At 39.2% G+C, this 27634-nt stretch overlaps 3 protein-coding genes across 6 annotated transcripts; 1 reads left to right on the top strand and 2 right to left on the bottom strand.

Annotated features, from left to right (window-relative positions):
• Positions 1-959: 959 nt before the first annotated feature.
• On the bottom strand, positions 960-13179 carry usp4 (ubiquitin specific peptidase 4 (proto-oncogene)). Its single transcript, XM_030134224.1, has 22 exons — positions 13006-13179; positions 11549-11676; positions 11282-11412; positions 11073-11199; positions 10808-10953; positions 10204-10265; positions 9908-10054; positions 8436-8553; positions 8150-8323; positions 7909-8067; positions 7600-7824; positions 7348-7431; positions 7139-7233; positions 6863-7045; positions 5039-5265; positions 4656-4877; positions 4488-4558; positions 4263-4378; positions 4023-4172; positions 2882-2985; positions 2417-2505; positions 960-2239 (listed from the first exon to the last, which is right to left on the bottom strand). The coding sequence occupies exons 1-22, from the start codon at positions 13155-13157 to the stop codon at positions 2117-2119; spliced, it is 3033 nt and encodes a 1010-aa protein (XP_029990084.1). The 5' UTR covers positions 13158-13179; the 3' UTR covers positions 960-2116.
• Positions 13180-13423: 244 nt separating this feature from the next.
• On the bottom strand, positions 13424-16782 carry emc3 (ER membrane protein complex subunit 3). 2 transcript variants are annotated; one of them, XM_030135091.1, is made up of 9 exons: positions 16523-16782; positions 15970-16145; positions 15834-15891; positions 15613-15706; positions 15188-15292; positions 14974-15055; positions 14782-14861; positions 14249-14331; positions 13424-14170 (listed from the first exon to the last, which is right to left on the bottom strand). In XM_030135091.1, the coding sequence occupies exons 2-9, from the start codon at positions 16122-16124 to the stop codon at positions 14042-14044; spliced, it is 786 nt and encodes a 261-aa protein (XP_029990951.1). In that variant the 5' UTR covers positions 16125-16145; positions 16523-16782; the 3' UTR covers positions 13424-14041. The 2 variants fall into 2 exon arrangements, with proteins under 2 accessions (XP_029990951.1, XP_029990950.1); XM_030135090.1 differs by having other exon boundaries at positions 15970-16143; positions 16539-16781.
• Positions 16783-17937: 1155 nt separating this feature from the next.
• On the top strand, positions 17938-26348 carry LOC115419622 (RNA-binding protein 5-like). 3 transcript variants are annotated; one of them, XM_030134506.1, is made up of 25 exons: positions 17938-18092; positions 18547-18591; positions 18735-18897; positions 18995-19138; positions 19262-19331; positions 19728-19801; positions 20555-20638; positions 20724-20784; positions 20946-21011; positions 21115-21275; positions 21365-21462; positions 21777-21864; positions 22056-22124; positions 22209-22266; positions 22349-22452; positions 22575-22704; positions 22806-22897; positions 23114-23305; positions 23400-23549; positions 23685-23759; positions 23848-24027; positions 24220-24294; positions 25414-25514; positions 25628-25757; positions 25936-26348. In XM_030134506.1, the coding sequence occupies exons 2-25, from the start codon at positions 18575-18577 to the stop codon at positions 26059-26061; spliced, it is 2508 nt and encodes an 835-aa protein (XP_029990366.1). In that variant the 5' UTR covers positions 17938-18092; positions 18547-18574; the 3' UTR covers positions 26062-26348. The 3 variants fall into 3 exon arrangements, with proteins under 3 accessions (XP_029990366.1, XP_029990368.1, XP_029990367.1); XM_030134508.1 differs by having other exon boundaries at positions 22584-22704; positions 25936-26077; XM_030134507.1 differs by having other exon boundaries at positions 22809-22897; positions 25936-26077.
• The last annotated feature ends 1286 nt before the right edge of the window (positions 26349-27634 follow it).

Raw genomic sequence — 27634 nt, 5'->3', positions numbered from 1 at the left:
GCTTTTTCAATGCCGACTCCTGATAACAGATCAGTGGATTTCGTAACCCTTCAGCGTCTGAAAGCCACATAATTAAGGTTGCGCCACATCTGTACTATATCAAGAAATACTGTATTTCATAACCACTGAAGTAAAGCCAGCTATTGTCAGGATGACAGCTCTAGATTTGAAGTCATTTCAGGTACACACTGATTCATCTACTTTTGGGTGTGGAATTAGTCCAAACAAACCAGCTCATTTTGGCGTCCAGTCTTTATTGTACTTTGATTCAAATATCTTTCAGTTAGAAACAATTCCTGTAGATATCGGCAATAAGATAAATACGAGGACAAGAATTTATACACCTGTTTAAAATAGCCATTATTTACATCTGTTCTGTTCCAACTGCCGTCGTGATTTCAGGGGAAGAAAACAAGATTCAGTGCATTTCAAAGCAGAATTTTGTTTTCAACTTAGAATCAAGGATTACAGATATGATGTAAAGCTTTTCTATATAGGCATAAATGATTCTATTTTGGTAGTTCTCTATCACCAACATAATGGTGGCAGGACAAACTAGCAGACGGGCACATGGATGCCCTACATATTAACATGCTCTTATGCAACAAAGTGCAGAAATTATGCCACAGAATCAGATTCATGAAGTAATAAATACCATCTGATTTCACAAGAAGATCCTTGAGACTGAAGTTCATATATCATATCTTGTATACACAGCCAGTACTACAAGTATTACAGCTGTGCGTACTGGGACAACGTTCGGTTTATGGACATATTATGAGCTTTAAGAGTTTATCCGTGTGTGATTTGAATGCTGAGTAGTTGCTAAAGCCAATGAAAGGAACGTGATCCAAATGCCTGCATTCAGTGATAATGCTGTTAAGGTACTGCTGTCCTGCCCCCATCCAATCACATGAAGACTGTTCAGAATGAGTAGGAGCAAGTTCAAGTTTCATGAATAAAGCACCACTTGTATACTAGTTTATTTTGCTTCACTCTGTGTGCTTTGAAGATATCAAATAACATAGCCATTTCAATACAGAGCTGCATTAATGTACAAGACTAATAAGGGCAAGCCATTGCAGGTGAGCTAAGGGGTCCAATCAGGCAGCAAAATATGCTTAAAAGACACATTAAAATGATCTGGAAATGTATGACTGACCATAATCCATAATGGTTAGGCCAAACCATACAATTCTATATTGTCTAAATACACCAGAAGCAGGTAGATAATGTATTCATGGAGAATTCAAAGTGCCTCCTTTCTTTATCAGGTTGCAGGAATCAAAAGGCCGCTTTCGCATCAGGATTTATACAAAAAAAAAAAAAAAAGGGGTGGGGGCAGCATGGTAAGACTCTTCTCATAGTTTAGGGTCCGAGAGACAGCAGAGTCCATGCTGAGTGACAGAAAACCGAAAAAAAAAAGTAAAAAATAAAAATGTTGGAGAACAGGAGCAAGGCTGTGAAACAGCTTCTGTCACAAGTCATGATGAGACATCCCTGCTGTGTTCCAATGCAACACAGAGGCAGCAGGACGGGCGCCACAGCTAGTCTGCAACTGAAAAATCCCTGACAATAACAGACCCACACATGACATGTTGTTCTGTGTGCACATCACACTGTTAGTTATTTGCATTTACTTCAGCACGGCATTAATATCAGAGAGAAATCTAGGCACAGTGCCAGTATCCTGCTTTTGTCTTAACAGTTGGTATGTATAAATATCTTGGAACGCTTTGGTTGAAACAACATGTGCATTTGGCTTATTTTAATATTTCTGACTCATTTGTTTAGTTATGCTTAGTGGGTATTTGACATTCTGTTCATCCAGTGTGAGGATCTATATCCATTTATGTTCCTCATAGTTCAGACAAAACTAATTTGAGAATTGAGCGGGCCCGATGCTGCAGGAAGGAAGTCTCTCAGGTCACTCTTCTGACAAGGCTGTGGCTCTAGTTGACAGCAAATGAGACAAAAACCAAATAAAATACGGAGAAGGTGTTTTAATAATGTTAAGTCTGTGGAGTCCTCTGTCACTAAAGAAGCTTTGTGTGTGTGTCCAAGTGTCTCTATTTGCCATATGCACTTGAGTGTGTGTCGCTTTGCACTGGGCTGCTCAGTTTGTGTCCATGTGGTCATCTGATGCTTCGGGGGCTCCTCCCAGAGAGGCTGAAGGTTGAGGTTTGGAGGGAGCGTCCCCATCTCTGCGTTGATAGAACAGCACATAGGCTGCTTTAGTCTGCACAGGAAGGACAAGGATAAGGTTACACCACAAAAACAACAAAAACACCTGACACCAAGAACAGAAGGCCAACGAGGCTGAGGACTCTTCATCATCAAATCCAAGGTTCACTGTGTAAACTTGTTCAGTCACAGGGTCTATTTATATATAAATATATTAAAAAGTGAGGCTCACCACAATCTGGTCCTCCGAGGCAGATGAAACACTGCTGTCATCAAAGTAATACCATTTTCCATCCACTTTGTTCTTGCCATAAGCAGTATCTGTTGAGCAAGAGAAGGCAGAGTTAATGAACAGACTGTGTTTGTCCAAGCAGAGAGGTCGGTCTTATCTGACAGGTCCACTATGCATACACAATGCAAACACAAGTCCTCAACAATAGTGAACAAGGCACTTCATCATATTCAACTGCAACCGATTACAGTGTCCATGGAGACACAATTGTTGTTTAGCAAACCATTTGCTGACACATGTTGCAGACATGTCTGAAAAATGGTGTTTGCACAAAGGTTAGAGTGGAATAAAACTAAAGCTGTTAATGGTACACTACTGTGGATCAGCACTGGCTTGTCTTCCATTCTGCAAGAGAGGGTAGAATTTAACTATTGAAAATGACAGAGGACTATGATAATGACTTACAGTGCCCTCCTCCCATTCCTCCATAGTGGTTTGACACTGCAATGAGGTCGTATGTGTAGGGGCCGGCCTTGGGGTCACACACAAACTCAGACATGTTTAGATCCCTGAGGAAAGAAAAGTAATCAGCGAGTTGTACAGTTTAAGTTACAACATTTAAAATACACTTTTTTTCTAAAAAAAAGGTACAAATGAAAACAAGACTCCTAATAAGACGTTCTGCAGCTGAGTCAATGTTTAAGCCAGCCTTAGTAAGCATGACTCAGCTTTTCCTGTAGCTGAACTTCAGTAATGTTTTCTCTGCTTCCTGGTTTCTAGTAGATCCAGTTCCTCAATAGAGGTCACCACGCGCTGCCCAAACAAAGACTGTTAGGACATAATACTTTCAGGTAACTCTTTTTTAAACAGCAGGAAAAGGTTTACAGGGAGTCAAAAAACATGGATGACTCATTCAGAATTAAAAGGCTCCTTGTCAGTTTACATTTTATCAGACAGATAAGGAGGGTTACAACATAAGTTAGTTGTTCTTTGAAACATGACGTTCACCAGAGACAATCCTCAGTTGTTCAGAATTGCAATAAACTTTGCACTTCCTCATTGGGACACGAAGTGAGGTTTGTGAGGTTCAGAGCACAGCTCCCTCTAGTGTTAGAGTCTCATATGTACTGAGGCGTTCCTAGGCTTTTTGGACACACATACCTTGGATGACAAGGAGCTAGAAAAAAATGTACTTTAGCAGCTTGTTTTGTTACAATACTGTATTGTATTTACACATCATTCAAGTGTATGATGATGTCACATGTTATGCAATATTGACTGTTTTTCTTCAAAATAACTCATGTTTTCTGTTTAAGACTCCTGCTACTGTAATGTCTCAACTATAATTTGGGGGTGTACAAGTATATGTTTGGGAATATTTAAAACACTAATTTAAGTAAAATGACTTTTGAGATTTACAGATCTCCAAAATCTTTGGACAATTTTAAGCCTTTTAAAAAAATAAAACTTTAAAATAACTACGTTTTAAAATCAATAAGAAAGATAGTTACAGAGATGTTTAACCACAACACTGAGTTTTTTTTCTCCTCCAGATCTGTCCTTAAACTCTGTGACTATGGTGCAAGTGATAAATTGTGTCCCCTACCTGATGGGAAAGTCCACGACTGTGTCCAGTTTGTCCCTCCAACATCGATTGTAGGAGAAACGCTTTAGATGAACTACCAGAATGCGCGGCAGTGACCACAAGTCAAACTTCTTTGTGGCCTGTTGATGTTTCTTGCATGTGGGACAGTACCTGCGTAAAAATGATCAGGTTTCTATGAGAATGGCAGTGGAAAACGCTGCCTGTCTGACAGTGAATTAGGCTGAGGTGGTGAACCCTTACCATGGATCATGTTCCCCAAGTGTCTCCATGGTTGTAAAGAGCTCAATGCATTCCCTCAGCGCCACAGTGGCCTTCTTCTTCTGTGGCTGGAGCATGCTCTCGTGCTTCTCATAGGCCTACATACAAACAGTATTTAATTACACTTAGACTGTTTACATATCCTTCCACAGGATGAACTCCCAGGAATTTAAGAAGTTAGACATGGATAAATATCATTCCACTGACCTCTGCTTCCTGTTCATCATAGCACTGTTTTTTAGAGTCAGTGTCCCAGTCGATCGCCACTGTGGAATGTGCTGTAAAGAGAGGAGATGGGAAGAGCTGTGTGAACACAAAGCGGCTTTGAAAAAGTTACGGACCAGTGTTTTTTTCACTTCACAGACAGACACTTACGGTTAAGTTTAAGGACATTTCCATCACAAGGCAGCGGGCTAATGTTGGCTGTTCCATAAGAGTTGACTATGCTGAAAGTGAAGAGCTTAGCTGGTGAAGAGCAAAGCTTGCCCGCTTCTCCTTTAGGCCCATTTTCCAAGTCAGATGTCTCCTCCTCCTCCTCTTCAGACTGACCATTCTCTGGCTCTGGACTCACCTGGTGGTCCATTGCCTCCTCCTCTCCTGAACACACAATCATTAAATCTCTTCAAGTTTTCTTGGATAACATTGGAAGAAATACATATTCTGAAGGGTAAAGGCATTCTCTCTGATATCTTGATACCGACCTTCCCTTCACATTTGCTCTGATGTGCTACACTGCTGACTTCACATTAGCCACTTACCGTCATATAGCCCATTAGTTTCATTGCAGGTCCCTGAGTGGTTGCTGCCATTACTGGAGCTGGCGCTGCATGAGGCCCCATCCGACAGGGGGCTGCCGCAGCCACCCAGGCTGGCGTTGAGAGTAGATGATGTAGAACATTCAGGAGCCTGGCTGCAGCTGGCAAAGGTGGCTGAGGCTGATGCCCTGTTTTCGCTACTTGGGCTCGGGGAGGGTTTCACATAGCGTCTGCAACAGGAAACAGATAATAAATGAATACATAGCAACATAAATCAAAAACAGTGATAAGTAAACTCAGTAAGTATCTCAAATTCACCACACTTTAGAATGACTCATCATCTCCTGTTTAGGGAACACATGTGCGACCCCACAATTGTTACAGTGCACAGCTTGCACTAGAGGGTTTCTGCAGGAGTCAAACTTAAGACTTTAAGTTATCTAAGATCAAACTTCATGTTCCATCTCACTTCAGATGAACTTCAATGATAATACTGATGTGAATAAATTTTGTGATGGCAGCCATTTGTTGGATTTTTACAATAGCTTTATGTTTTTACTAGTGCACTGACCCATGGGATACCACAGGTCATATTAATAATAATAATAATAACTTTATTTATATAGCACCTTTTAAAACAAAGTTTACAAAGTGCTTTGACAAACAAATAAAATAAAAGGGCACAACAGCAGGATACAAGATGTAAATAAAAACACTAAAAACACTAAAATAGAAGCAACATAATAGGAGAGATGTGTACAACAATGCAGAAACAAAACACTTCAAATAGATTAAATGAATCAGAATAAAGAGGGCAGGGGTAATGTAACATGATGCTGTTAAATCAATGCAGAAGTAGAGGCGTGAGATAAAACAACATCATGTATGAGAATATAAACCAACAATCAAACAGGATAAGATTCAAATTAAAAAATTTAAAAATTAAAAGGGACAAACATCACATAAAAGCAAGTCTATAAAAATGTGCTTTAAGAAGTGACTTAAAAGATGCCACTGATTCCGCAAGCCTTATTTCCTCGGGCAGGCCGTTCCAAAGTCGAGGGGCCCTGATGGAAAAGGCCCGGTCACCCTTAGATTTAAGCCTCGACTTTGGAACAGCCAGGAGCCCTCTGCCCGAGGATCTAAGGCTACGTGCTGGCTCGTAGGTAGCTAACATATTATTGTATGTTAGCTACCTACCCATATATTAATACCCATATCTAGGGACTGAAGTCAGTAAATGCATCGTTCCTGTTTTTAACTTCATTTCACGTCATGTAGCATTGTACTGCGCTTCTGGTAAACTGAGCAATATGAATGTAAGGCTACTGTATTCCAAAATGACTGAAATCTCCCAAAATATTGGTCCTATCAACTTGCCGAGATATTTCATGTGGAGATGGGACTTTTCCTCAACTGTAGGCACCAAATTTGCCAGTTAAAAACATCCCAATTCCTCAGAACTGTGTAGATACCCACACACACAGATGCTCTGAGACCGTCCAGTATTATGATATAGATGACTTCCAATTCAACTCTAATGACTCTATAATGAAAGTTCCTGATGTAACTGTTTTATTGCACAAGACGCAAATGTTTTAACATTCTTATTTTCAATAGACCACAGCCAAGTATTGACAGAATGCATTATTTAGGCATCATAGAATCACATTTATGTACATTACTGTATTTACTTTAATTGCTTTGATTTCAGAACCTGTAGAAATCCTGTATTATTACTTCCTTTTAAATCTACTTCTATATTTTTCCCTTCATTGTTCTATCTAGACTGCACTTTGCCCTCCTTGGTATTCACACAGTTCTTACCCAATCCTCTCCAGGATCTTATCATAGAGAACATCAGCTATGAGGTTGTGTCTGGGCACGGTGATGAGTAAAGGCTGACCAAACAGCATGGTGCTTGTGGAGCTTCCGGCATGTTTGGAGTGTCGCTCCCTGAAATACACTGGTAGGTTCATCTTTTCACTGTCCTCCTCCTGTACCTCATATCTGCAAAGGTTGTCAACATAAATCAGACATTAAAAATGCAATAAAACTAAATGATACAGATACACTATGCTATATATCTACAACGAGGCTTACACAAAGATGTCATCTTTTTCCATGATTTGGTTAAGACCATCATCCCGCCTGTAAATTTTATGGAACCTGTGATTATAAACGTCAGCAACCACCATCTAGGAAGACAGAAGTGAATGTGATTATACAGATTTTAATTTCCACTTTAAAAATATAAAGATTGGACTAAGAGTATACAGCACTTTATTCTTCATATATAAAAAGATTCTAACATTTTCTGGAAGGATTCCACAGAGTCTGGACAAGGCGCTGCACAGGTCTGTGACTGTACCCAGTTTGGGGACCACCACCCGATACTGCAAGACAAACAGGACAAAAAATTAAGTGTCCAATCTGAGGCAATATGCTTTACTAAATGCATAGCTGTGCAGAAATCCAAGAGATGAAATGTCAGCATGCAAACTATCGGTTTATTTGCAGGTTTTATTGTAGATGAACAACCCTGGAGCAGAGCTACATCTCACCTGTGTAGGTCTGGACTGCGGGTCTGATCGGACCAGGAAAACCTCCATAGTCCGGTCTTTCTTCATGGGCAGAGGCAGCGTGAGGTAGCAGAATGGGTCAAAGGTTACAGACACTTTGGAGCACTCTGGGCACACCAAAGTGGATTTGAAGAGACCGTGGAAAATATCAACTATAATTGAGTCATTGCGCAAGCGGTGGTTTGTCCAAGCTTCCTTGGCGACGATCTACAATTAGATGAACAAACAAAAAAAACATTAGATGCTATTTTTGCAAACCGTATTAACATTATATCTGTGTGTTTGTAGTACCTCATCTGGACGACCCTCTGCATCCCTCAGAGCAAGATAAGGCTTCTTCTTGACCCGGTTCAGATCTTCGTGGAGCCCATCCAGAAGAAAGGCCAGCAGCTCCTGAGAGTCCTGCTGCTGGTAGCCTGAAAACTGGGGAGCGAAGCGTCCAACCTGGGTCTGGAAACAAAACTTCAGATTATAACTGCTTGAAGATTATAACTGGATGTGTGAATTTAAAACATATGTTCATGCGACTCACTTTGAAAGTACGTGGAGCCACATAGCTGCTACGGCTAAGCCACATCTGCTTTACTAAATCAGCATAGGCCTCTGCAATCTCACCCCTCATTCCAAGGGGGTTCTCTCTGTTAATCTCTGCCTCGTATTGGTCATTAAGGAAGTACTCCGTTAGTGGAGATGCATTGCTCAGGCACTAAAGAAGAAAGAAAAAAAAGTTTATTATTTTCCTCATGATGACAACTACTCCTGTATTAAAATAAGTATTGTATTAAAATAAGTATGTATTGAAAAGAGCAAGTTTTTACCTGGAGGGCAGAGTTCATGAAGCATGTGTTGCCCAGATTACTGAGACCACACAGGCCAGGCTGCGACTGAGACTCTCTGTAGTTGTAGGAGGAGCTGTAGGAATTGTAGCCCCCCAATCTGAGGGAAGAGCACATAGATATTGAGATCCTAGCAATAATGTATTGTGAAGCAGTGTAGATAAATAAACTTTAAGGCTTTGCAAACCAAGCAAATTAGAACTAGGATGTACGTCTTTATATTTATTTCACAGTTTATCACCTCAGTACTCAGACTAAGCCCCAAGTAACAGTGGATTTTATCAGGATCAAATGCACCTCATGGTTTTAATGCTTCTTCCAATAAGACCTGTACTGAACATGAGCCGTTGCAGAACAGCTACGTTTTTTTTCCTCATATGTACTTCTCTATGTGATAAAATTACACTTTTACTGATGTAGTCACCAGTGTTATCTTAGACAGACCAGCTCTTAAATGGGTGTTGCACTGTTTTTTCTGGCACCTCCCCTTCATTTAGAAGTAAACAAAACAGAGGGGGAAAAAAAAATACAGAAAAGGGGGTAAAAACCCTAAAATGATAGAAAGCTGAGGGATACAAACTAATATCATTATAGGTAGTAGTGCATATATTCTTCTCCCTCAAGTGTGACACGTGCAAAGAAGTATTTGTTTTTTGTAGTAATTTAAGAAATTAACTCAGGGACTGATCTTGAATAGTCTGTCTGTACTTATTCAATAAACATCCTAAATACAGAAGTATCCTTTTTTTTTTTTTTACATATTACAAATATGCAATGTGTTGTTCAAGTATCACTCTACACAGATAGTTGAAAACTTCATTCACAAGGGAAATACCAGTAAATAACAACATCCAGGGGTCCTAAATGATCAGAAGTGAAAAAAGTGGAACAAAGGATAGTAACCCATATTTCACCAAACCACCACTGCGAAGAGAGGTTTGACTTAGGCTACGTTCAGACTGCAGGCAAATGTGACCCAAATCCATTTTTTTGCCCATATGTGACCTGTATCTGATCTGTTAAAGACAGTTTGAACAGCACAAATCAGATTTTTTTTAAATACAACCCAGGCCACTTCCATATGTGGTCCTAAATCCAATACATATCTGCTATTTTGCAATGCAACTTCAGTCTGAATGGCCAGGTCGCATTTATCCGACCTTTACATCATTGAAATGCGACAAACATCACAATTCTGCATCCCAGGAGGAGAGGCGGCGGGAAAAACAACAACAGCTATGGCATTGTGTTTACTTCAGTAAACTCAGTGCATGTCTGTGTGGTCACACACCTCTTATGAGCATGGCGGACACTTTAGGGTCGCATTCAGTTCATACTCAACACTGATAGAAGTCACACTTAATGTGTAATATGAACGAGAACAAAAAAATCAGATTTCACAAAAAAATCCAAATTGTGCTGTCTGAATGTAGTGTTAGAAAAAGAATTCTTGCCTGTTGCCAGAGGAGGTGCTGTTGTTGAGTGCGTAGCCAGTACTACAGCTGCTGTCTCCATTGGTTACTGTTGAGGAGATGCTGGCTGACGAGTTGGAGGAAAGTTTTGGGGAGGTAGTGAAGTTCCTGGATGGGGTTGTACTAGATCTAGCAGGTAAAAGCAGAACCATGTTTCAGAGAAATGTAGAATATGTTGTACCTATACAGATACATCCATCCCAATCTTCTTTTAATTTTATGCTTTAGACAGAACATTTCTTTTCCTCAATGATTTAAAACATGAGACAGTTGCTTACTTGGGATGGGAGGCTTGTCTGGGCCATGTGCCATCCTCATTCTTGCGTTCAATCACAAGTACCTGTGGGAAAATGAGCTGGATGAGAGACTAGCTGAAACAACTGACCTTCATGTCAAAGCTATCACGTCCCAAGCTTAAATTTAATACTCTTCGTGTGCCCAATGCCATCGAGCTTCAGACAGATATATCACCTACTCTTAATTGGATGTGTAACTAGTCTTTTCCATAAGTCTTGACATATTTATTGTTTTTTAACAAACTATTCTGACAAGTGACTTTAAGCTGTTTTTGGATTGCTATCAGTATGTAGCAAGTGTTGTACAAATTTTTAGGAGGGAACACCAGTGTTAGTACAAATAATTTGCTGTAGCATCACCACAACCTTTAGACTCATCAATGCCTGTACAGCTGAAACACAACCAGACTTCCTCAGTGTAAATTTAATAATTATTATCTTAATGTACAATTTAAGGAAGGTTATGTAGTGTCACTTTGGATGTTGTAGATCTGCTAAATGTACACTATATTATGGAACAGTATTGCACATGACAAAAAATTAGGAAAATCAGTGATGTTATTTGAAAGAGATAGCCCTGTCTTACCTGTCCCTGGAAGAGGCCAGCATCCTGTACAGTGCTGTCTGGCTTGTTCAACTGCTCATAAGTGTTGCTCATGTATTTGTTCCAGAGACGCGTCTCCTTCTCAGATGGGATGTCAAACAGTGTCCTCATCTCCTTCTCTATAGTGTCTAGAGAAACAGGAAAACAACATCTGATGAATAAGAATAGACAGAAATCTGTTCTTTTTCTGTCCACTGAGCTGAAGGTTACTGTGTTAAATCTGTAGAACAAGCATGCCTACACCCACCTATAGTATCAGCTTTGCTGAAATGCCGTGTGACCACATTGTCCATGTTGTCATTCTCACACAAATTTAGCTCCAGCAAATAGACCTCAACCTTGCAGTGCTTGACAAACATGCCATGTTCAACAACCTACCAAAAAGGAAAAAACATTCAGGTCCCCATTTTCTAAGTGAGTACTCTACGGACCAAAAATTGTGTTTAACAGTATTACCTTCCTGACAATGGGTCTCTGGCCCTCAAGGCAGCCATACCAGCTGACAAGCTTATTCCATGCCTCAGTGGGTACCAGGACATAGTCCAGCTCATCTATAAGGTGCTCTTTCAGGGTCTGAGTCTCCTGGTCTTCAAAGAAATAAATAAAATGATGACTACATGAAGAGATAAATAGCTCTTAAATTATAAGTAAAAGCTATGTTGTTCTTCAGTGTAAATCAGATGAGCACATTGCATAGTTGGTTTTTCAAGATTCTTGTTTTACCTGAGAAAAGTCCAGAGTTATCAATTGGTCCTGGGTAAAGGCTATGTTCTCCAACATTGTACATATCCCAGCTGTCAAAGCCCACATATTTCTTCCACTGTTTAAACCACCGGCTGTCAATCAGATACCTGAACAAAAACAGTGCAAACAGTCAATGACACACGTGACAAGCTAGAAACACACAATGTCTCCTTAGACAGCAACTCTTACTCTTCATAAAAAATTCATGTTATGTTTTGCAAAACAATAACACACAGGGGTCAAGCGATGAGGAAAATGGTTAGAGGAGAGACAGCACCTTCTACCAACTTGGATCATTATGTAACAATACAATCCCATAGCATTTGCAGATATAGTAACAGCAAACTAATTTGACTTAATCCCATCCCAACTGAGAATCTGCTTTAGTTAATAGGCTTGTTAGAAAGAATTCCGCATGTTACTTTGGGGTCACTGGAAAAATTCTATGATTGCTGTTGGAATTTCTGTTTGCCCTAAAATGGCACATAATACTTGGAAGACAAATGTAAAATCTATGATCTCAAACTAGAGTGTTATGTCGGAAAGCTGTACAAGTGATAATATGCCTCTACATCATCCACACATTTCAGAATGAACATGTTAATGTACAGTATCATGCAACATTATCCGAAAACATCGGATAACTTATTTCAGCAAATGCTTGAGACGTACAGCTACAATCAATGTTTAACTGGTTAGCTGTAGAGCTAGTAGCTGATAACTTAAGTGTGGCCTGTTCTTTCTTCCCTTGGTTTCCAGCAGCACATAAACCAAAAGACTTGTTCGTTCAACTGACATTTATCTTAGATCATCTAATGAGTTACTACACTTCAATACATTTGGTTTCATTTTGACTGGGCCTGGTCTTCATAGTCTCAAACAATGTTAGCTCGAACTAGTGAATGACCAGGCAAACATGTCAGACAAGTTAAAACTGACATGTCAGTACAAGGGGTTAATGACATCCCGTAAAATTCCTGTCAATGGGCCCATTTCTGGATCAGTATTTCTCTTACACATAACCGGTCTGACTAGCAGGAGAACTCTATGTGATGCCAAGGCCTCATCTATCACTCGACTGCCACTACATCAGCCAGTGTCAGCTAACTTCTCGTGAAACAAACGTTTAAATGTTGCAAAAAGCAGACAGTCAGCCAGATACGTTAGTTTTGTCGCTTATGGACCACGATAACGACTGTGAATTCAGAAACTATTCTTTAATACTAAAAATATAAGGGCGGGCTAGGTAGCAATTAGCGTGATAGCTAACTTGTTACACATTAGCCAGCCAAAATATCAGTAGCACAACACCCTCCGATTCCAGCGAATATCGTTAGCATGCTAACTTAGCATATTAGCATTTCCTGTTTCCTACTAGCTAGTTGGCTAACGCTAGCTCTAGCACATAGCTAACCCTGGTCGTTTCTGATTCTTACCATTCGTCACCCTTCCTCAGAGTTGTTTTTAATAGTGACCCGATAGCCTGTTTTTGACTTTCGGTTGAAGGGGTTGGCATTTGTGCGGCTACCGGCTCCGAGTCTGAGTCTGCCGCGCCACCCGACTCGGGTCCGCCTCCCTCGGCCATCATGCAGTGAGTGTGCCGGTACCGTGAACGCGCAGATGAAAAAGACGCACTTGTGCGAGCTTCACCTCAGCTGAGGGGAAATGATCCTCCTCCACGGTAGTTACTACAGTTCACCTGTGTGCGTCCGGACAAACACCACTGGCATTATCTGATTTCATTCTATCTAATCAATAGCTCTGACAGGACCGTATAAAATACCTTATGAATTACTGTTAATAGAAATGAAACTAAAAAAGGACACATGACAAAATGGAAAAAAGCACCAGGCATTTAGTCAAAACAGGCTTTATACTGTACAAAACAAAGGAGAGTTACATTACAAAATAAACCATCTACATAATATTTCAACCACACATTCTCAGCAAACACCTAATTTGTTGTGGGTCTATTTCCAACAGACATGAACTACGATCTAATAAAGAATTAAGGAATTAAATAATCATTCACACTTGTAAAATGGTGTATGTTATCAACTGTGATAATAGTGATGATGAAAAGAACACAGCTGTGCAAGACATGGAAAAATAAGTACTAGATAGTTCACATTCTTCAGCAAATGGCATTATGGCATACAGCTGCAAACTAATATCACTGCATTTCAATTAGCAAACAATCACTGAATCTCTCTCAGACATCTTGTCAAAAGATGAAAAAAACAAAGCAATGATTTCTTATACGCAAGAACCAAACCAGTGTATATTAAGTTATTTCAGATATCTCATGTAAAACAGACAGGGATGGAAAAGTTATACATGTGAAGGGACAAGGACCTCAAAATAAAGGAATGTAAACTTTGCATAACATGAAGGGATTTGTCCTGTTTCTGTAGTTTTAACCAAAACCAAATCCCTGCAGTAATAAAAACTGAAGCTGAAGTCTCTCAGTTCTCAGAAGATACCACTTGGCAGTTCCTTGCTGAACAAGCCATCAAAGTCCAGCTCCCTGCTCATCAGTTCTTCCTCAACGCTCTCTAGCGCCCACTGATGGTCAGTCAGCTCCAATGCCTCCCACTCGGCCTAGAAACAAGGACAAACATTAGATGAAGAAATGACCTAAGCCCCTCCTCATTCAGTAATCCTGCAGACACTGTATACCTTGAAGGCTTTATTTGTGTCTGCCGGCATGGCCATAGCTGCACCACTCATCTGCTCCTGCATGATCCTCGACTGATCTGCACCTGTACAAGCAGTGCAAAGCCAAACAGTTTGTATCTGAGACAAAGATTTATCTGAATGTAAATTTACAGACATGATTTGAGGACTGATTCCCAACTTTCAAATACAAATGTAAAGGGAAAAGTCCCACCTTGGTCCTCTAAAAAATATTTACTGTGAACTATGAAGAGGACTTTAATTAGCTGAGGAATATTAACAATGAATCAAATACTTTTTATGGTTAATTTTAAAGAACTCTCACCAAGCTCCTACTTTACATATGCAGTTGATCACAAGTACTTGGCATGGGAACTCAAATATCTTTAAGTTATGTTGTTTAACTCCTTGAATCTTTCTGCTATGTAGAGATAAAACATGTCCACTCTTTGAAGTTGTATAGATGTAAAGATTTGCATGTTTTCCCATTTAAATATAAAATGTGAAATTCAAATAGTAAGGTCAGATAAAATTACCATTATCCTGGCCAAGGATTAATGAGTACATGCTGCGAAGTCCAAAGACATTCAGGAAGTACCATGATGCTGAACTCACCCTAACAAACACAAACAAAAAGAACAAATGACAAGAATGTCACAAACTATGCTAAGCATTCAGATAAACAGATAGTAACAATGTATATCAAATGCTATTGTTTATCAGTTTACCAGGAAGCATCCAGGGAGAGCAGTTCTATTCCTTGCTGCAACATGGGTTTGAAGCGCAGCGTAAGAGGGAAAGGAACTTTGGCTGTGTGAGAAGAATAATACACAAAGAATTTAATGTGATGTTCCCTTAAACTCAAGGGCATATCAAAAGCAAGCCAAATTTAATGTCAGTTTGAGTATGTGCACATTATGTGTATATAAGGGCAATATGTACTTGTTACGAATCCTGAAAAGGTCCAGTTGATCCAGCCTCCGATGAGGATCATGGGAAGAACATTAGTCACGTTGCCTTTCATCATATCTGTCAGCATGCTGGGATCTGTGGAGAGAGTAAATGCAGGTATGAGCATATTATAGTGCATCTTTATTACACTGTAAAATCTGTACAGTAAACCTACTGCATAATAAAAACATAAATATGTCACCTTTAACACACTCCTGTTTCACTACACAAAATAATGAAAGAGCTGGATGTATATTTAAGACATTGTGCTGTTTCCAATCAAGGCAATTATTTAACGGAAAAAAAGCCAAAGCTTTTACTTACTGGGTCTCGAGAGGATATAATCACATACAAATATAAAATTATTATAAAATTACTATTATTAGTCTTCCTTATTTGAAAAAAAATAAAAATACCTGTCATCGGGGAAGGTGGAACCACCTTTCTTTTGGTCTTCTTAAAAAATCCATCTTCTTGATTATTGAAGTAGAACTTCCTCATTAAAAAAGACTGCAATAAAGAAGATACCTTTTTACACATTTCACCAAATGTCTTACAATGATATATTTACATATATGTAGCCAATATCTTATCCAGAAATGAACTACATAAATAATTCAAAGTTGTAGAGACCTACCTGTTTAGGAATGTATTTTCCATTTTCTCTTAGAATTCTGCTTCGAATAAGGACCTGACTAGATTAGGAAACAGACAAACACATGTAAAAGGTGTTATTCCCAGAATGACCCAGTTTACGGTTTCAGAGGACTTACCTGTCAGACACCTGCTCTAATGTCAACTTTTTGTCACTTTGAAGCAGAATGGATACATAATGCCTGATGACTCCAACAAGAAAGGTGATGAAAACAATGGGCAACACCACCCAGAGCCGAATGTTGGAGTCCAGCAGCAGCTCCGGTTCAGCCATGAAGCCTGGGAGGATATTCCTGAAAGACAAACGGAGCGAACATGAGATTAAAAAGATACTATCATAATGGTAAATAAGGCGTCTGCGATGTGTTTAAGAAAGGCGGTCAGTTATATGAAGCTGCTGGATGAAGAACTTGATCAGCTCTGACTTGGATCATTTGGTTTATGGAACTCGTGTGTGGAGCTTTTCCTGACTCCACAACACTGGGATGGGCTGGCGTTAAGCTAGCAAGCCATTTAGGTAACGAACCGTACGAAGCAAACAAACAGTAATAACATATCCTACTTTCTCGTCTCACAGTCAAAATGACCATTTACTATAACAGAGACCAGGCGTGAGGATCATATTTACTGCTGAACAAAGCCGTCGCCAGTGTTAATACGCTAGCGTTAACATTAGCCCGTTGGCTACCTTCTTCCTGATGCTCGGGTCACAGTTGGTGAAGCCGGACAGTCGTTGTGGCGCAGCGACCTCCACTAACAACCTTTTCCTCGGCCGGAAAAGACACAGAACATGTGCTAACAGAGGCAGTTACATATATTTAACGATATTTTCCAGTTCCATCTGCCGCTCTGATGCTGTTGAGTCCGTGTGGTATAGACTCCCGGGATGAGCGCAGATTTCTGCTTCTGCAGCCCAGTCGCATCTCATTCGCATCGGAGCTGCAGCGCCCCCTGGTGGTGATGGAGGAAGCGCCGTGACCGTGCATGGTAAGGGGGGGCTGCTGAAGGGGCCCTAGAAAATAGTAGATTAGAATTCATCTATCGCCAAAAAAAAATGTTTGAGCTAATAAACATATTTTTTCTGTGCATTAGTTTTCTTTAGTCAGAATAAAATAAACTCAGCCTTTGTGAGCCCCTGCCTCCCCATGTATTTCATGACATGGTTTGGTGCAGGTGTCAGTCCTGCTGACTGATTTAAGTGAATATACTTCCATCCAAAAAGTAAAACTATATTTAATTTGTATATCAATACAAAACAATAATAATTTTTTTTTTTTTTTTAAATTAAAAATCGAATGCTGTTATCATAAAAAAAAATATTATTAAAATGTAAAAGATGTATTGCACCTTTCCAATCAGTCTTGCATAAAATCATAAAATCTATTGTGAGCAGAATATTGATCCATGCCTGCACAGTGGTATATTTTTAGGGTTTGCATGAATTTGCAGCATTGACATGGTGGGGCCTTAAATGATGTTGTTTTCATGGAGCCCCAAATCCCTGGCATCACCCCTGGGTACGATGTTCTTCTGCCAGTGATGTGTGAGCCACTTGCATTTTAATTATGTCAACAAGAAGTAAAGAAAATTACCGATGGATGGACAGAGTAGAAAATGATTTAAATGCACGGATTTAACAACCAATATTTATCCTTTAGCATATAAGTTAATATTTAAACCAAAATTAGATTATTAAAATAAAATGCAGACTTTTAAGAGATAACCGGAGATATAGCAATAGTTCACTTAAAAAAGTAAAAGTTGACCCAAATTCCTTAAAATATGTAACAAAGGGACACATCCTTTAAATAAGGATCATTTGTCAGGAGGATAACCACAGTCTTAATAAAACTGAAAGTGGCAAATGTAAATTACTATAAGATTATATAATTAAAGGTTTTAAACATCTCATATTTTTGATAACACTGACAACTGATCAGAACGTACAACTTTACATTCATTTCACAGTAGTCAGTAATCTCTCTTTCAACGTTATTGTCAGAGTGTGGATTTTTATCACCACTAGTTGGCGGTACTGCGCATGTCTTCTGTTCACGTACTAGCAAATTAAAAAGAAGAAGATTCATACGCAGGCAGACCGGAAGTTGAGAGGGGAGAAAAAGCTGCGACAAAACCTTGGAAAACATCAGAGGCAGCGTAGAATCTTTTTTTGTAAACTGCTTTTTTTAAAACGGGACGAAAAACGGGATTATACATCGTGTTTGAAACAACGGAAGCGAAGGTATTTTACATATTGCCAAGAGATATGTGTAAACGTTATCATCGTCAATTTAAAGTGGCCTTTTTGCTTCTGTGCTAGCAGTACCAGTGGATTTGTCTCAGCAGGGTACTCGTCCATTAAATAGACACACCCGACCGCCAGATTATCAGCGTTATTTCACCAATCTAAAAATAAAAATAAGTAGGTGAAATGTGTAATGCGTGTTGGATTGATTGGACTGTTCAGATGCAGTGAAACCTAATTGTATATGTGATTATTCCTACGTTTGAAAAAAAAAAAAAAAAACGCTGTAGAGTCCTTTTCAGTGACACCGTGTTTAAACGAAGGTCATTGTTTGTGTTATATTGGTTATTAAAAATAATGATAAAAAGTGCCACTGCATAAATAAATAAACAAGTCAAGGTATACACATTTGTGATGATTCTCTTCCTAAAACAGTTTTATTTATCTTTAGAGTTCCTTGAGAGTTTTTACTCTAAAAGATGGGAGCTGATAAAAGGTAAGTTTAATATTATCCTTTCCAGTAGTGGAAGACTCATATCATATATATATATATATATATATATATATATATATATATATACACATACAAGGTAAGGTATATTTATGTTGTTGATATTAATATGTTTTTGTCTATCTCAGGCTCAGTCGTGGTGAACGCAGTGGAAGGTATGGGTCAGATGGTCGTAGAGATGATCCAGAGTGGCTGGAAAGAAGAAACAGAGATACAGAGAGAGATTATGATCGACGTTGGGCTGATGACAGACACAGGGAGCGCTTTGATGACCGCCGAGACAGTCCAGAGGTAAGGCAAAAGGAAGTAATTTGTCACAAAAAACTTAACATGTTTGATTAAGTGTTTTTTTGTTTGTTTTTTTTAAATGGTGTTCATTCTTCCACAGAGGGGCAGGAAACGACGCAACAGTGACCGATCTGAGGATGAATACGATGGGGATTATCTAGAACAAGATTACAAAATGGAGCAGGAGGAGGAGAGCAAAACCATTATGCTGAGGGGTCTCTCTCTTCATGTGACAGAGGATGATGTATGCTTCCAAATCTCATGCATGCCTTTGAAGTGTTTAGCTACATTGAAGACATGCTTAATACTGAAGTAGCTAATTCATTTTGGAATGGACATTACATCTTCCTCTCCCGCCATTTTCCAGATCCGTACAGCACTTGAGCAGCTGCAGGGACCTCAGCCTGTGGATATCCGTTTGATGAAGAAAAGAACAGGTGAGCATTCTTGGTTAGAGGAGTGTATCGTATTCACATCCGTGCTGTGTCTTACAATCTTCTTTGCCTCCTTTAACTCCATCCCTGAACATGGTATTCTGTAATAGAACTGTCAGAGGATTCTTTTGTCAGCGTAGTTTCTATAGTTTCATGATGATGATGATGATGATGATGATGACAGGTAAGAAGGTAACTGTATCTATTATTCTTCTTCGTTTTTTGTACAAACATTCCAAGCTTTAGAAAAGCCACCACTTCCCCTTATGCCTTTATAAGCACCCTCCCCACCTCCGTTGTACTTAAAACTGGACTGTACAAGCCGATTGTGAGTTTTAATGTTGCACCAAAGCATTCTCACTAACACACCTCCCGTCTATATTTGAATGCTGTCTCTAGGTATAAGCCGAGGTTTCGCCTTCGTGGAGTTTTATCACTTGCAAGATTCTACCCGATGGATGGAGACCAATCAGGTTGCCTCAACAATCACCAAGTTTAGAATTATTCTTGGCGATTAGAGCCCCAGTTTACTGACACAATGAGTAATTGAAAGTTTTGCAGTAACTGCAATTTATTGAGATAAAATGTGTTGGCATTTAGTCGGAGGGTAATATATAGGAGGAATATTAGTGGTAGATATTAAAATGTCACACATTTGGATAGATACATTTTAATGAAATATACAGCAGCTTTTAGTCTGTGTCGTGTATTCATTGTATTTAGGTTTCTGCTTTTTGAAATGTAGGGAACATTTTTTTGGTTTTATTACATTCAGTACAAGTGCAGAAAGTGATTCGATATCTTAAGCTAAATACACCTTTTCCCATTGCTTGTGAAGAATAGACTTCCTGTTAACAGAGTGGCCCCTCTGGTCCTGTTTAGTCCTGGCTGCTCTGTGGTTTCATAGCACATTCTGCTCCAGCTCAGTCACTCGGATATTCACATCTCACCTCCATTTAAAATCCGAAGACTGGAGTGAGACAGGGATGAGCTGGCAGCACTCCGGTCCCAAACACTTAGTATCATTATTGGAAAACTCACTCCCTCAGCACAGAACTGCAGCTCTCTGTCTGAATCTCTCTTTCTACTTCTGTTCCCTTTACATTCTGACACACTCTACCCTAAGCGAACCTAGCCACTCTTTCCCGATCCAGCTGTGCTCACTTATGGGGTGGGGCACCCACATGATGGGATTTGGAACTAATTTTTTACTTTTGATTTCACAGAACAAGTTGGTGATCCAGGGGAAAAGCATTGCCGTCCACTACAGCAACAGGCGACAAAAGTTTGAAAATTGGCTGTGCAATGCTGTGAGTGTAATTCCTTACATACTTTATGGTCAGCATTGTTGTTGTTATTAAATAATTAATAAAACAATGTCACTGGGTATTACAGTGTGGTCTTTACAATTTCCGGAAAAGGCAGAAGTGTTTCAGGTGCGGAGCAGCCAAAGTTGGTAAGTTACTTTTTGCACATACTCTTAAACAGAATAAAAGAGTTTGTTTTTTTTAAGTTATTTTAATCCCTCTTTGTATGGCCATTTTGATAGAGCTATATTGATGGATTTTGCAGAATAATAATCTCTGTTTCACTCAACTTTCTCATTGCTGAGTCCAGAAGGGGAACCTACTGGAGTAAATGGTGTAAATGTGGAATCACAGCAGACAGATTACAATGGAGACAGTAAGTGCTTTCCCCACATCATAGTCAAATTTTGTATTATTGTCTCACTATTGATGTGTACGTTGTGTTCTACATAATTAATAACTATGGATTTTAATCTCAGCAATCATTTTGAGGAACATTGCCCCTCTTTCAACCATTGATGGTATTTTGAATATCTTGGCTCCGTATGCCAACCTGTCTGTGGGCAACATCCGCCTCATCAAAGACAAACAAACAGGACAGAATAGAGGCTTTGCCTTCGTTCAGCTCTCATCTCCACTGGTATGTTATTTCTGTAGCCAGTAAGGACTCATGACATAGGTCAGTATGTGTGCACATGTTACAATCTTTCATCTGTGCTTCTTGTTCAGGAGGCATCTCAGTTGCTCACCATCCTTCAGGGCCTTCAGCCGCCGCTAAAACTGGATGGAAAAACAATTGGTGTGGATTATGCCAAAAGTGCCAGGAAGTGAGTCATCAAAACACATTTACAAACAGTACCATCTCAGCCTTTCTATGTAGAGAATATAATGCAGAGATATACATAGCATGAACAACCCCATGTGACATTCAATATTCCCACATGCTTTTCTCTCTCTTTCTCTTTTTTTTGTAAATCTATGTCAGTTTTCCATCAAGAATGAAATCAAATCTGTTCACTAATGCCACATTTTAATGGGTCTCACCATTTGTGGTAGTCAGATGCAAGCATGACAAGCATAGAAGGCATTTATTTTCATTGTAACTAAATGCAAGATTAACTCTATTTGATGTTCATTACAGGGACTCAGTGCAGCCTGATGGGATCAGAGCCAGTGCTTTGTCTGTTGCCAGCACAGCCATTGCTGCTGCTCAGTGGTCATCCACCCAGGTATCAGGGAGTTATTTGCACTAATTTTCCCTTTGTTTCCAATAAAATTTCTCCTGAAATAAGAACAGTATTAAAAGTATACTCCTTAGAGCTAATGTTTCCCTCTTGTTTGTGTGAATAACAATGTAAAAGGTGTTTAAATTGGATAATTTTGGGTTAATTGTTCTCACACCTGTTTTTTTGTCCTTTAGGCACAACAAAGTACAGGTGCCACCTCTGACTTCATCACTCTTCCAGAGGCCTATGCACAGCAAACACAAGTAAGACCATAAGGTTTACGTTGATGACAGTGAGTGTAACCAGAAAGAACAAGTATGGACATACAGGGTTATCTTTTTTACCAGGGACAAAGTTATCAGCTGGGAGGGCTGGCTCCTGTCATTGGAGATGGATTACTGGGAGGTAATAAGATGTGTCCATCAGATATTTTCTCTCATTTCCATATTAAGGCTACAGTTTCAGCTTTCTTTGTTACTGTTTGTAGCTGCTCCTGGAATGAAGACACTGATCCCCGCAGCCACAGGGGTGGTTATATCCCAGACAGCACAAGTTTACCAACCTGTTATTATCGGCCAACCTGCCATACAGGTATAGTGTAGCAACATGACATCTCTGTTCTGTAACAGCCTCTACTGAATAATGATTTAGAATGTGGATATTGTAGATTGAATGCAAACATTAAATCAGAATGATTTTTTTCCCTCTCTCAGTCCCATCAGTTAGCGAGGCCAGTCGATGCAGCACAACAGGCTGTCAGTGTTTGCACTTCATCACTGGTAACATCAGCAGCTTCAAGCATTGCAACTACAGTGTGTGCTGCCCCCACTGCTCCCACAACTGGTGAGATGAATAGTTAGAGGAAATCATCTGTGTGTGTGTTTGGGTCTGCTGTCTAGGAAGTACCTTTTATAAAATATACCTCTTTTTTTTTTTATCTGCAGCAGTTCCCGACACCTCAACATACCAGTACGATGAGTCTTCAGGTTACTATTACGATCCTCAGACTGGCCTGTACTATGATCCCAACAGCCAAGTATGTATCTTAGGTCTTTTTACCACTACGTAATTATATGTTACACAGTATATGTTGTCACTCCTCTCTTGTAATGTTGCATTTGTGATATGTGGTGGGACACTCACAATAACAAGATGGATTTATCCTGTTAAAAAAATGTATGCATGTATGGTGTCAAACATTATGTATTTCTAAATCTTTTTTTTTTTTTTCTTTTTCACATTTCATCACCAGTACTACTATAACTCAGAGACTCAACAGTATCTCTACTGGGACAGTGAGAAGCAGACCTATGTCCCTGCACCATCTGCGTCTGACACCAACACAGAACAGGCCTCCACAGGAACTTCCTCAGCTACAGCCACCACAAGCAGTAAAGAGCCGAAAGAGAAAAAAGACAAACCTAAGAGCAAGTCCGCACAACAGGTAAATCATACTCAAATATCTCCTTTTTTAATGTATAAAGCTTTTCTCTTATGTTTGAAATGTATATCTGCAATCATTATTAATCTAATTTCAGATTGCCAAGGATATGGAACGTTGGGCAAAAAGCTTAAACAAGCAAAAAGAGAACTTTAAGAGTAGTTTCCAAGCCTTAGGACCATCCAGAGAGGAAGAAAGGAAAGAGTCTGCTGCTGCTGATGCTGGATTTTCCCTTTTTGAGAAAAAGGTAGTGTACGGCTCACTATTAGGCTTAAAATTTGTACCATTTTCATGTACTTATGGGAGTGAGTGTAAGAAACTGCTAATACAGAGCAGTAGTGGTGTTTTTACAGATGATCTTGATTTCTTTTCTTCCTTTCAGCAAATGGGAAGTTTTGAGATGCCGTCTCTCATGGCTGAACAATTTAGGATCACAGAGCAGGAAATTTCAGCTAAGGTTTTTAACTTTGTTCTTATATTCTACACAATCATTAAAACAAATAAGATCCATAATAACATGATGTTTATCAACCGTCATATCACAGAGTGGTTTAGCTGCTGCTTACAATGGAGACAGTGACCCAGAGGAGGGCAGTTCAGAACGAGCAGCTGATGACGAGGGAAAAATAACAGACTGGATTAGGATGGTGTGTCTTCTCTGTCGGCGGCAGTTCCCCACCAAAGAGGCTCTGCTGCGCCACCAGCAGCTCTCTGACCTGCACAAGGTGAATGTGATAAAACAGCATGTGTTTAATCTGCCCCTATGAATATTCTGAGCTCTGCCATCTGGTCCATGTATGAAGCTTCAGTGGAACATAGATAGGATATTATAGATCATATATGGTCTTCAGTGTGTATGTGAATGTGATATTTTGTTTGCTTGTTATATGGTAATTTATGACTCTCACATTTTTCAGCAAAACATGGAAATTCATAGAAGATCTAAGCTTTCAGAAGCTGAGCTGGAAGAGCTTGAGAGGAAAGAAACTGAGGTATGTAGTTCAAGAAGTTATATATGTATATATGCATTATGGTTTTAGGCTGTCTGTCTGATATACAAATGTTGGGTGACTCAAGGATGAAGTGATGAGATTTTGGTGGTGACTGGTCAAGGTCATAATGGCTTAAAGGGGTCATATTTTGCTAAACCCACTTTATTAGTTTTTGGTACATTTATTTGTGTATTTGGACCCTAATAGTTCAAAAAATTTGAATTTGAACCCTCCAGGTGCTGCAAAGATATCTTTATATTATTTTTTTTTTTTTTTATATTCATTTGTTACATCTATAACTAGTTATATCACGACATTTGCACATATAAGGTCAAGACTTCTGACAAACATTTCTCTGTGTACGCCATAATTGTTTGTCAGCAGCAGCGATTGTAGTCCATACTGAAAATATGTCCAGACTTTGAGCAGATTACCTAAAATGTTCAGTTGTTGGTTGAACGGGACAGAGCAGCACAGCCAACAACCTGGAGGGGGTGGGGCGGGAAGTGGCTCATGTGCATTTAAAGGGCCAGTGCTCAAAACGACCTTTCTGGTGTCATTACTCAGAAATAGGGTTGAAGATGGACCTGTGGAGTTGAATTAATGAAGAATTCAGACTCAAGCATAGCATTTACAGTTTATGTAGACTACAGGGAAGTGTTTGAAAATGCATAATTCCATTTTTAAAAAAAAGCAAAATATCACTCCTTTAAAAGTACCTTTTCCTCCACAACTCAATTTATACACCAGTCACACAAGATTTCACACCAGTGTGCTATAGGTTAAAATGATGAAATGAAACTGTTTTATATCGAAAAGTTCACAGTGAGATAATAATATGTGTGAAAAAAACTTTTCTAGCCACTGTTAAACATCATACTCCTCTGTAAAATTAGTCTCCAAGAAAAGATGTTATATTTCACAGTGGAAATTATTTGCAGATTTAAATGTATTAACTTCCTTTGAAATTTTTATCTGCATATAATAAACAAGTATGCACTGACATAAACTGAAACTTGACTGGTTAATGAATGCATGCAACCACAGGGCAGAAATTTTCACACTGTATATACATTTGAGGTGAAACCATACTGAATAAAGATTGACATTATTTTTTAGCTAAAATACAGAGACAGAGCTGCAGAGAGGAGAGAAAAGTATGGTGTTCCTGAACCTCCTGCCCCTAAGAAGAAATTCTATCAGCCTCCAACTCCGACAGTGTGAGTGTGAACCTTACACTGCAGTGTGTGAATTTTCAAATCAGTGCAAATCAAGTGCAACCTCTGTCAGTGTTTTTGTAATGCCACATTTCAACTGGGATCTTTCACAACAGAAGCTACGAACAACCCACGAAAGATGGTCTGACAAGTGATAACATTGGAAACAAAATGTTGCAAGCGATGGGCTGGCAGGAAGGCAAAGGTCTAGGGCGCCACCAACAAGGCATCACAACCCCTATCTCGGTAATCAGCATTTCACACACATTAGAATAACTCTCTTATTTGCCTAACAGCTCCTAACAGATGGAATATATGTGCCAATGTGCTCGTCTTCACTGGCAAAGCAATTAGCACCATTACCTGAGGGGTACCTGTGTCCAATCTGTCTAAACTAATAAGTGTCTTTTGTTTCTCCCCATAGGCTTCATTAAGGACAAAGGGCACAGGCTTGGGTATCAAAGGAAGCTCTTACGAACTCTCTGCATCTGACACATACAAGGATGCTGTTCGGAAGGCAATGTTTGCACGCTTCACTGAGATTGAGTAATACAGATGAAGAAAAGAATTCATGCTGAAATCTAAAGTAAAAAAAAAATGGGGCCAAACATTTTTATTGTGATGAAGAACCATGATAGTTTTTTTCCCTTTTTCATGTATATAAAATATAGTTTCTTCAATATAGCTAGGTATTTTGTCATTCATAAGGGATGTTTTTAGTTAATGAAAATGTACATCTTGTACAGTCTTCATACATTATATTCTGTGGACCTGCAAATATGGAAATTCTGTGTGAGTCCAAAAAATATGATTAAATTTGGTCCTTGCGTACATAAATACATGTCTGTGAAATATGTTCTCCTTCTTGACACAATTTCCAGTCATGAAGAGCTGCATACTGATCTTATGTTGGAAGCAGTAGCTTACCGTGCTACCAAGCAACAGTTCTATGCAGGGGGTGAACGTGGAAGTGTAAAGTGCTCCGACAGCACACAGCCATGATGGACATTAATGACCTCTTAGATTAATATGAGAAGGTCCAAGTGGTCTGTGAATGTGAGACGTAGATGGCATTCTGTCATTCAAGTTATCTGACAGTACCTAGTTTTCTTGTCAGTGTCTCACACTACATGTTTATTCAATCTGTGTACGTCCATGCTGTGAGAATGATTATGTCTCAGCATCACTGAATTTCAAGATTCAAAATTTTATTTGACATTAGTGCATACATATAGGAACAAATAGGAACTCTTGTGTGGTCTTTCAGGGAGTCAGATAAAAGATACTAGAAAAAACACAATTATGTAAAAAAAAACAAACAAAAAACAAACAACTCCGTGTGTGTGTGTATGTGTATATATATATATATATATATATATATATATATATATATATATATATATACCATTTTGTTTAATCATGTGCTACTCATTTGTGTTTCCTGTAAGATAATCATGGTAAGTAAGTACAAATTGATCTCTGCTTGGTCTATACACAGTTCTATCACTGTTGACTCATGATCCACAATTTGCTGATTTTATTCATCACAAGTGACAATCATACAGATAAGATTAAATTTTATTTATCTCTCCATTTGGAAATTTCACAGTTGACAGCAGTAACAATTTTAGTTTACAATATTTTGGGCCGTTAAACAGTTATGGGATATCTACACTATCAGTATGCATATAGAAAATGTTGCTGCTAAATCTCTATTTTCAGTAACCACTAGACATGTTGTCCTTTTGTTCAGAGGCCCCTTGGCTGCTTTCATATCCTATTTCCTGGGGCTTAATGGCTGGCATGTTTCACCCGCTGTCTCTTCAGTGGGAATGCCAATGTTTTCGAAGATGCCCCACAGATTCTTCGCTGTGTTTGCTTGGGGTTATTTAATCCCTCTCATCTATTTCTTGGAAAACTGAAGGATAGACTGGTTTAAGCCTCAATACCCCTGATGAGTTTGCTTCCCCGAATTTTGCCTGTAATGAAATCTGCAGAACAAGAGAGCAAGTGTGTCGAATTGAAGAAAATGAAAATAACATGAGGGACAAGGCCTGTTGTCCAAACTGTGATTGCTGAATGTAGAAAGCATCATAATGCAATGATACTGTGAATGCAGTATG

The sequence above is a fragment of the Sphaeramia orbicularis genome, chromosome 5 (assembly GCF_902148855.1).
Source record: "Sphaeramia orbicularis chromosome 5, fSphaOr1.1, whole genome shotgun sequence".
Taxonomy (NCBI): Eukaryota; Metazoa; Chordata; class Actinopteri; order Kurtiformes; family Apogonidae; genus Sphaeramia; species Sphaeramia orbicularis.
The sequence above is the reverse complement of the archived record's forward strand: the minus strand, read 5'-3'. Positions and strand labels throughout refer to the sequence as shown.